At 31.9% G+C, this 10698-nt stretch overlaps 1 protein-coding gene across 7 annotated transcripts in view; it reads right to left on the bottom strand.

Annotated features, from left to right (window-relative positions):
• Nucleotides 1-8649: 8649 nt before the first annotated feature.
• aralar1 (calcium-binding mitochondrial carrier protein Aralar1) overlaps nt 8650-10698 on the bottom strand; it is a 29083-nt gene continuing 27034 nt past the window's right edge. For 6 of the 7 annotated variants that reach the window (XM_089729917.1, XM_028177296.2, XM_028177297.2 and 3 more), the window contains one exon: nt 8650-10467. In XM_089729917.1, coding sequence (XP_089586043.1) covers nt 10299-10467 — 169 coding nt within the window. In that variant the 3' untranslated portion in view covers nt 8650-10298. The remainder of the gene's footprint in view (nt 10468-10698) is intronic. The other variant, XR_016323571.1, reaches the window with a different exon arrangement.

Raw genomic sequence — 10698 nt, 5'->3', positions numbered from 1 at the left:
CTTGCGCATTCAGTAACCAGCCAGTACAAATAATAGCTTTCTATGCATTAACGAAACAAGTGTTTCGTTCAAAATTAATGCACTCAAATTCGACATTGAATTTTCACGTCTTTATTACCAATTGCTCTAACGAGAAAAGAAACGATGCCTTACCAAAAAGCTATTTTTTCTAAACAATGACAGAATATTGTCGATGATAAACGTCATGGCATTTTAGCGGGAAATTGCAAATTTTTTAATTTATTTTAAGAAGATAAATTAAAAAAGAAACCTCTTCAATCGTACCTATCAAACGTATAAAAAAAATTTCAAATGCTATAATAATATTAGATTTACGTAAACATCACATGTTTTAACTCAGAGACTCGAATGAATATACAATACAAACCAAAAAAACAGTGGACACAATTAGACGATAAATAGTGTAATATTATTGTAGTTTATTATTATTTATATATTATAGTTTTTTTTTTTTAATTATACACTGATAGTATTGTTAAATTATTTTAACTGTTTTATAGATTCTCAAAATAATGATCGGAACGTATTGTTCTATAGCTTGAATTGTCAAAAGTGCTTTCGAATATAATGTATTGGGTTTTCAAAATGGCCAATTGCTTTTTATATAAAATAAGGTATTTAAATATAAAAAAATAATGAAATATAATAATGATTAAAATTTTACTGTTGGTATACAACATAGCTTATTCTGAAGCCGTACCGTCGTGTTTCAACTGTGGAACGAAGAAATCAATTTTAATAAATTTGGTGTAATTATTAGTGGTATGGTATACTGTAAGCCCTTGAGGGTAGGCGAAATTTTGTCTACATTTGACCGTTGTTTAATACAATAATTGAAATTTCGATTTCACTCAACAGCAAGTGGTCCAAGAGCGCATTTATAGCCCATTTACAGCAATAAATAAAGTTAAAACGAAATCCACTATTAGTGTAAATAAAAATCTTAACATAGCACGTCTATTATCAGTTTTATTTTGCCTATTTCAACTTACATAAATTTCTGACGACGCCCCAAATCCACTATGCTTTACCGACAACAATTGGTAAGACCGAAAGTAAAAAGAATCGCTTAGTTCAAACGTTAATCGTAAAACAGGCCACTGATGAAAGTAAATTTGTTCAGAAGATAAAATTAATAGACTTAAACATCATGTTAGACAGAGAGCGCAATATAGCAAAATATGACATCATATTTAGAACGTATATGTAACGAAGCTGTATTTCCAAAGTAAGTTTACTCATATTCATCGTCAGGATTTCTAATTTAAATTTAATAATATTTTGTTCTCTTGGTAATTTCCTACATACCTTCAAATATGGCTTGATTTCCTCAAATCCAAACCTTGTCAATTTCAAAGTATAGATATAATAAGGGTATAAATATCCGGTCACGACAAAGAGATTGTATTATTCTAGTTATGCTCGATTTAAAAACTTCAGTATTTTATTAATAAATTAAAAGAAGCAATATTGTTAAGGTAATAGGATACATCTATGGTCTATAAGACAATTGAGCTCAGCAATTTAGAATTATGTCACTTATTACACAATCGGTCGATGGTATAGTCTGATTATATTATATATTTCCTATGAAAATGTTAAACGCATTATTATTTACCGTGTTTGTCTTCAAATATCTAGATCGATTATAGGTTGTATGTAAATATGAACATTTTAAAGGATGTATATACATAGATACATTTAAACATTATCTAATAAATTGACAATGACGTGTCTGTCAACAGAAACTATAGCTTGCGCCGAAAATTCATGCAAGTCGAGCGTTGGCAAGAGATTCTGGAAAGCGTTGTCTATGTCATCATTAATCAATTTGTGATACTGGTGGTAGGACCTCTTGTGAGTCCGCGCGGGTAGGTACCACCACCATGCCTATTTCAGCCGTGAAGCAGTAATGCGTTTCGGTTTGAAAGGTGGGGCAGCCGTTGTAACTATACTGAGACCTTAGAACTTATCTCAAGGTGAGTGGCGCATTTACCTTGTAGATGTCTATGGGCTCCAGTAACCATTTGACACCAGGTGGGCTGTGAGCTCGTCCACCCATCTAAGCAATAAATAAATAAATTGTATGTACGTCTTTTTTAAGACTCTTTAAGTTGACTCTTCTAATGCTCGATCTACATTATTCGTCAGTACGAGTTGATATATTTTTACACATGTAACATATATAAAATATATATAAAGTAAATGGATAAACTGCCTTATCTTTTTTAATCCAAAATTATAACCTATAACGGTGCAGTAATGAAATATGATAAATGTTATGTGATGTTTTAAGACGTGATTGATCTACTAAATGGCATGCGAAAAGGACTAATAGAAAAACTGGTTTACGATTACAAATATGTATGGAGAGAACAAGAAAATATTTATTTCGCTCAAATTCAAACTAATGAGATTAACTAAAAGTTGTAATTGAATAAAAATTAACCAAATAAGAGATTTATTAAAATTATGTATTATACAAATCACTTTTGTAACACGTAACAACAATTAATGAAATGTCGAATCTAAAATTGTATTGTAAATCACAGGTGATGCTTAGTTTTTATTGGAATCGGTTGAAATTTTTTATAGATCCTAACGCAATTTGATTTTGTTTGAAATAAACATTTCATACCAGAAATTTTAATAGTAAAAATAAATAAATTTTGGCAACATTCATTTCTTTTTTACCTTACTTCCCTTTAAACAAGACCTTTCAGAAAACTAGGCAATACAAATGTTATGTAAACGGCAAGTCTCCAGTGTGCGCAGTGCGAGTTTTTTAACGTTCTCGATAGCGTAAAAGTTAACTCAAATTTGCACGCAGGTAGAACAGCACCCCTAGCGGCAAACATAGGCACACGTTCAACTCCATACTTTGAGTTTTTGATAATTTTACGCTATGGAGAACGTTAAAAAACTCGCACTAAGCTCACAGATTACTTACAAATGCTTTTGTCACCAACTTTAAACAATCTCATCATCAGCCATCGGAATCCGCAGAACGTTTTTGTTGTCCTAGTAGGCTGACGAGCATACTGACGGTGAGTGGTTACCGTCGCTCAAGTACGTCAGCAATGCGAGGGGCAGAGCAAAGCCTCTGCCTACCGGCTTTGCTACCAGTGTGCCTATAACCTTTTACAATAGTCAGCTATAGGTTCAGCTGCTTTTGTGGGCAACAAATGACATCTAGCGCTATTCTCCCTAATACTGCCGTACAGCAGTAGCCTACGAAAAAAAAAAGCATTGTGTAACAAAGTCTTCACTGCCCTTGCAAATGCTATCAGATTATGAATTTTAAGATTAATTTTGGTGGCATTTTTATTGTGATGCATATAGGCTTTGATAACTACTTAAAATATCAGGTACAATCAGGGCTATTTGTTTACAATTTAAAACATATTGTGATATTTCTATAGCTCTAAATGAAAATTAGTCTGTACTGAAAATCAGCTTTCACAATATTCATTGCTCGGAATCATGAGTTGATTTCCACTTAAAGCGCTGGTATTTAGGCTCTAATAGAGTAACCAACATTGCTTGCTTCGCAACATTTTCAGTTACCCACTATGAATTACATTATGGGGGTATGGAGGTTAGAGGTCAGAAGCACCATCTTGTATAGGGGACAAGTTGAAAAAGTTTCCACTTGTAAACAAAAAGTTATTGTTGGAAGACTTACTGACATAGTGCTAGTGTAGGACTATGTCGGGAGTGCTAGTGGAAATTACTTTAATGAAATCAAATAAAATATCTTTTTTTTTGAACATAAATGTAAGTACATACTTGTTGAACGTCAAAAAGAACTACCGCCAATTCACTAAAACTAGCCTCCGTCCTGAGAAGAACTGGCAAGAAACTCAGCGGGCATGTCTTTTTTTATTTGAAATATTAGATTTTTTTTAAGTATTCATAAGAATATAGCAATTTTAAAGAAAATCAAGTGTGCTGGATTAAAGTGAAGTGTACATAAGGTACCTTATGGCGTTGTTTAAAATCCTTCCAAAATCAAAAAATCAAAATCAAAAAATTTTTATTCAACATAAATGAAAGTACCTACATACTTGTTGAACGTCAAAAGAACTACCGCCAATTCACAAGAATTAGCCTCCGTCCTGAGAAGAATTGGCAAGAAACTCAGCGGGCATGATTTTTTTTTTTTTTTTTTTAATAAATTATTATTTATTAATTTTTTAATATTACTTTTTTTTTTTTAAATGAGTTTTTTACAATGAGTATTATAACGTAACAATTACTACAATATTGAAATGCCCGGAGCGAGCAACTCATTCCCACTTTGTGCAATCTTCTAGATAATCATTGACTTTATAGTAAGCTTTATTGCACAGATGTTCTTTAACAGTTTTCTTAAACCTATGTATATGTAGGTTCTGAACATCTTGTGGGATTTTGTTGTACAGGCGCACAGACAAAGAACCCGAATGAATTTCGTATCTTATGTAACCTACTCATCGGCACAACAAGCTTGTGTTTGTTCCTAGTATTTCTATTATGTATGTCCGACTTTTTAGGAAACTCCTCAATATGTTTACGAACATACATCAAATTTTCAAAAATGTACTGGGATGGCATAGTGAGAACTTTAATTTCTTTAAATTTCTCCCTTAGGGATTCCCTTGAGTGCATGTTATAAATAGCGCGTATAGCTCTTTTCTGCAGAATAAATATCATTTCTACATCGGCCGCATTGCCCCATAGCAAAATGCCATAGGACATGACACTGTGGAAGTAACTAAAGTAAACTAAACGAGCCGTGTCCGCGTTTGTTAACATTCTAATTTTTTTTACTGCGTATGCTGCAGAGTTGAGCTTACTCGCCAATTTATGAATATGAGGTCCCCATTGCAGTTTGGAGTCCACTGTTATACCAAGAAATACGGTTGACTCAACAAGCTCCAATGATTCCTCAGAAACAATTACATCACTATCCACTTGTCTCACATTTAAAGATGGTTTAATACATTTTAAAGTAAATTTAATACATTTAGTTTTCTTACTATTCAATAATAGGTTATTGATACGGAACCAATGAACCACACACGAAATCGCATCATTCACTTCGTCATAGACTTGTAATTGTCGTTTAATTTTAAATAATAAAGATGTATCATCTGCGAATAATACGACCTCGTGTCGGGACTCAATAAAACTAGGTAAATCGTTTATATATATTAGAAATAAAAAAGGACCCAAAATGGAACCCTGAGGTACACCCATTTTCAACAAGGTACCTGAAGATCTATTACCTTTCACATCTACTGTTTGTATCCGTCCTGATAAATAGGAAGTAATAAGTTCCAATGCACCATCCCTAATACCATAGTGATGTAGTTTCCTCACCAATGTTTCATGTTCAACACAGTCAAATGCTTTGGATAAGTCACAGAAAATTCCAAGACAATCATGTGATTCCTCCCAAGATTTAAAAATATTTTTGACTAGATAAGCACCTGCATCAGTTGTAGAGCGACCCCTGGTAAACCCGAATTGTTTATTATGAAGCAGGTTATTTGAATTAAAATGTTCTAAAAGTTGTGTCAAAATTATTTTTTCAAAGATTTTACTCAACGTAGGGAGTACTGAAATAGGTCTATAGTTAGAGGGGTCATCAGTACTACCAGATTTAAAAAGAGGAATCACTTTACTATGTTTCATTAAGTCAGGAAATACACCACACCTAATACAATCATTAAAAATACTAGCAAGATGAGGAGCAATAATGTCTATTACAGACTTCAAAACCTTTACTAATATTCCCCACAAGTCAGCTGTATTTTTTACATTAAGGCTATTAAAACTTTTTATTATATTGCTTGAATTAATTTCCTTAAATTTAAAAATTTCATTACATTTGTTGACATGTTTATGCAATAATATTTCAGCTGCTGTGGGGGATGAATTTAGAGAAGTGGTAGTTGAAACTGGAATGTCAGAGAAAAACTTTTCAAAAGCATTAGCCACATCTTTATGACTAGTTACCAATTTATCATCTATTTTTAATGAGAATTCTTGGTGGCTCTTTCTGACTTTTCCACTTTCTCTACCAATGATTTTCCAAGTCATCTTTATCTTGTCAGGGGCATTTTTTATTAAATCACTTAAATGTAAAGATTTTGCCGCTAAACAAACTTTTCTAAATACTTTTGAATAGTTCCTGACATATTGATGAAATGTTTCATCATTATTATAGGCTTTTTCAGAGTACAGATCATATAACTTTTTTCTACTTTTGTACACTCCGGTGGTGGCCCACTCGCTGAACACTGTTTTGTTTTTTAATGTTACAGTTTTAGGAATAAATACATCAGCAAAGACCAAATTAATTCTCTCAAACATATTCTGGTATGACAAATTTGGGTTATGGTTATAAATAATTTCTGAATGTTCTTGCTTAATATTATTTCTAAACTTCTCAATTCGTTTTTTATTAATAGGAACAATCACAAGAGTATTTTTATCTATAGAATTGATATTAGATTCAAAAGACACAAATTGTCCACTATGATCTGATGTTAACTGATTAATAATTTTTTTGTTAATCGGTGTTACATTTGTAAATATGTTATCTAAACATGTTGCCGATGTGGTCGTTGTCCTAGTAGGCTCTAAAAATAAGTTTGGGAGGTTATATGACTTTAACAGTGTTCTGAATCTAATAGTGGTATTTGTGTTTTCTAAAAGATTAATATTAAAATCACCACATACAAAAATTTGTTTATTAGAAACAGAAAGCTTCAGCAATACATTTTCCAAAATATTTTCAAAAGAATCATATAACGCATCAGGAGGCAGACAACAATGAGGTGCTCAAGCTCAACACAGGAAATTTCAATAATTCTCTCAACAGAGAGGGCCACTACATCCTTTCGTTCCTTACATTTCAAACATTTACTAACGAGAATCAGTGAGCCACCGCGAATAGCGTTCTCTCTGCAGAAGGAACTTGACAGCTGGTGATCATTAAAATTAAACAATAATTCATAATTTCTAAACCAGTGCTCAGTAACACAGAATATATTAATATTATGGATATTTAAAAACATTTCAATTTCTAGCTCTTTACCCATCATCCCTTGTAAATTTTGATGCACCAAATTGAATATGTTAATAATTGAAACGTTAACGTCTTTTGATGGGTATAATCTAGTCGTATTAATTGATTTGTAATTGCAAGAGTGTGACTCTTTTGTCTTATTAATTAATTTAAATTGGAAGCAGATTCCAAAGTCTTAAAACATGTCATATTTTTTTCCTGCTCAATAGAAACAGGTATTTTTTTAGCTAAATTTATAGCTAGGAAATTGTGTATAAAATACTGTAGCGATGTTGCTACTTGTCTAAAATTTTTATTACTTAATTTAAATAAGTCATTTTTTGATGTCCTTAAATTTCTAAAATTTATTATATTATTTATGTCTATTAATTTAAATGCATATTTTTTGGATGTCAAGGTGCAGTTATTATTATCAAAAGCATTATAAATTGCATTATTAATATTAAATCTAATTTTGTTTTCTGTCGGTAAGTCTTGCAAGTAAGGAAAAGTGAACATAATAAGTTTTTTAATATTTAACATATTAACTTGTTCAACATAATGCAAAATTTCTTTTTGGTTAACGTTTTCTCTCCTCCCTAACATAATTATTATGACAGTGTTTAGACAATGTGTGGTATTTAAAATCTTATCAAATATTTGTGCTGGATTAGCACCTGGCATACAGTAATTAATCACATGTTGTCCAAAACAAAGGTCATGTAGTGCCATACCCATCTGTTTCCCCAGCTCATCACTAAAAATTTTAATTTTAATTTTGTCTTCTCTAGAAACTTGTGAAGATGCAGTAGTAGGTATACAGATAGGTGCTGCCTTCATAATATCATTGCTTCCACTTGCTACTGTGGCGCCACCTTAATTGTCTCCTTTTGAGAGGGCACTTTTTAATACACTGAGATGGTGCTCTTTACTTCTACCCCTCCATAAATTATATGTAGCAATGAAAAAATAAAACAATAAAATATTTTGTTCGATTTTATTAATAACACAAAAATATCAATAAATAGTCACATCGGTTCACTATCACTTTCATAGTTAATAATTATATTTCACAACGTTGTCATACATCGTTGTTACGCAGCGTACATTTTCTTCAAAAAGTTTTAATTTACTTTATTGGTTCACTTTGATACGATTATATCGGCCTGTTAAAAGGGCGGAGGTGCATTGCTTCGAAAAAAAAAAAACTGTTTCGTTTACGAGCTAATATATAAGAAGCTTAAAATGTCATCAATTTTATAAGATTAACAGTGATAAATTACTTATTCATAGCTTGTTTTTGTTTCACAAAGTTTCATCTTGCTAGTACTAAACTTACATATGAAGAAGTGATAACTGTGTAAGAATATTTTATTCATAACTACTATTTCGCTTGCTAGTTAATCACAAATATGTCGTGCGATCCCAGCTTTAGTTTAAAGTTATTTTATTTACTTAACCATTCAAAGTTACTATTTCAACTTTGGGGCATTTTATGAAAAGAAAAATTTTACTAATATTTTATTTAATTTTTTCATTTTAATTATTTTTTTATTTTTTTTATTTTAAATGTAGTGGTAATACAATTTTTAATTAATATCTGTGATTAGACCACCCGATTCAAGAACCACCGTTCAGTTGTTGACTTATGTTATATTTTTTTATCTTTCCCTTCCTATCTACAGATATAAATGACAATCAACATTTCCAAAACTATACATGGCCCTCGGTCGAGCAATTATATTGGCAATTTTCGTATATGTAGGATATCCTTGATAAATTACTTTGTGGGATTAAGCACTAGTTCGTGCGTGATTGATGAACATTATTAAAAATACTAGAAATATTATTTTTAAAGGCATGATTGATTTTTGATGAAAAGTTATTTTAATCCTGATTACTATAGTTGAGAGCTTTAAAGTGTTATAAATCAAAACTAAAACGGTAATTTAGCAAAATGTGTTAACACATCTGACGGTATTTTTTAATATATATTTCTTTGGGAATTCTTTGTTTAATTTTGCCACCGGCTTCCCTTTAAATAGGATTTATATGCACCATTTTTTATTAACACAATGTTCTCGATAATCTGTCAGTAATTATGAAAAAAAAAATCAATAGGCCTTACATTAATTAGTTCGTATAGAATTGTCAACTCAAATAATAGCTCAAACTCAACAGCGGCACATTAATACACGGAACTTTGCTCTTAAAACCTAAAATAAAGGATTTCTAAATGTAATATAATATAAAAAAAAGGTCGACCGAAGAAGACATGGATGGAGTGTGTGAATGACGATATGAGAGAGAGAGGAGTGAGTGTTGAGATGACGGCTGATAGAAGAGAATGGAAGAGAAAAATTAGCTGTGCCGACCCCACATAGTGGGATAAGGTGGAGAAAAAGAAGAATATAATATAAAAAAAAAACTTCAATAAATCATTAAAATGTCTTCAAAGAACATGAATAATAATCTCGAGGGCAGTTTGACTGGCCATTACTCGTTTTTTTTTTTTTAAATTCTATCTAAATATTCAAAATGTCGATTTTTTTACTCGATTATATTACACTATTGTTTTTTTTTGTTATTTTATTTCTATCTATCTAACTTACTATCGAAGTGCAATATCGTCTTATCGAATCGTTTATACAAAAATCGATATCGCAGGTAAGCTAGGCATTTGTAAATATGATTATATATTTTCAAAATCACATTTGGCCAAATTCCGTTAAAATTTATCGATATCGATAAACATTTTATCGTACGCGAGCGTGTTATCAAAGCAAGTTTTTTTTTAAATACAGTTTGGTCACTCTTAAAACTGATTAAACCGTTAACAATATACAAATCTGAAAGTAAACACCGAATCTCAATTGAACATCCCAATATCGATACGAGGATGACGAACTTCACTATTACAATGATATACAATTTCAATTACACAATAGTCGATATTATAATCGAACAACATTCTCACTGACACGTTTCTGATTCCACAATCGATATAGCGTTATAGTTTTGTTAAACCTAATCGATTATCAGAATCGATTTTCACAATCGATATAGCGTTATAGTTTTGTTAAACCTAACCGATTATCAGAATCAATTTTCATAATCGATATAGTATTATAGTTTTGTTAATCCTAATCGATTATCAGAATCGATATTTAGAAAAAATTATATATGAATGTTTCTAATCGATTATTCGGCTAGTGCTCACTCATTGCTGCGCTGGTTTCGGATACGAGAACCTCGGCAGGGAGATTCCGAATTTGGTTTCGAGTCCTGTCAGTACCGGTAGGGCCACTTGGTAGCCGCCGATGTGGTGCGGCTTCTTTATCGATTCCTCGATGGGGGTCGCCACGTGGAGCTCCGAGCCCGTTGGACGACTAGAAACCGAGTGAAGCGTTAGTTTCCGCTGACCCTAGTGCGGCTAACCTAACCTGAACCGCCATACATTTCGAAAATCTCGATTCGAATTTGAAGTCGTCGTGGTCTAAAGGATCAGATGTCCGGTGCATTCGTATCGAGCGATGCGATTGCACCAGTGTTGAAATCCCGTAGGGTACAATTTTTTCTAACTTAACACACATTCACGAACGATTTCCACGATAAATAAA

The sequence above is a fragment of the Bombyx mandarina genome, chromosome 09, assembly GCF_030267445.1.
Source record: "Bombyx mandarina strain Sakado chromosome 09, ASM3026744v2".
Taxonomy (NCBI): domain Eukaryota; kingdom Metazoa; phylum Arthropoda; class Insecta; order Lepidoptera; family Bombycidae; genus Bombyx; species Bombyx mandarina.
This window is presented reverse-complemented; position numbering and strand designations above follow the sequence as displayed.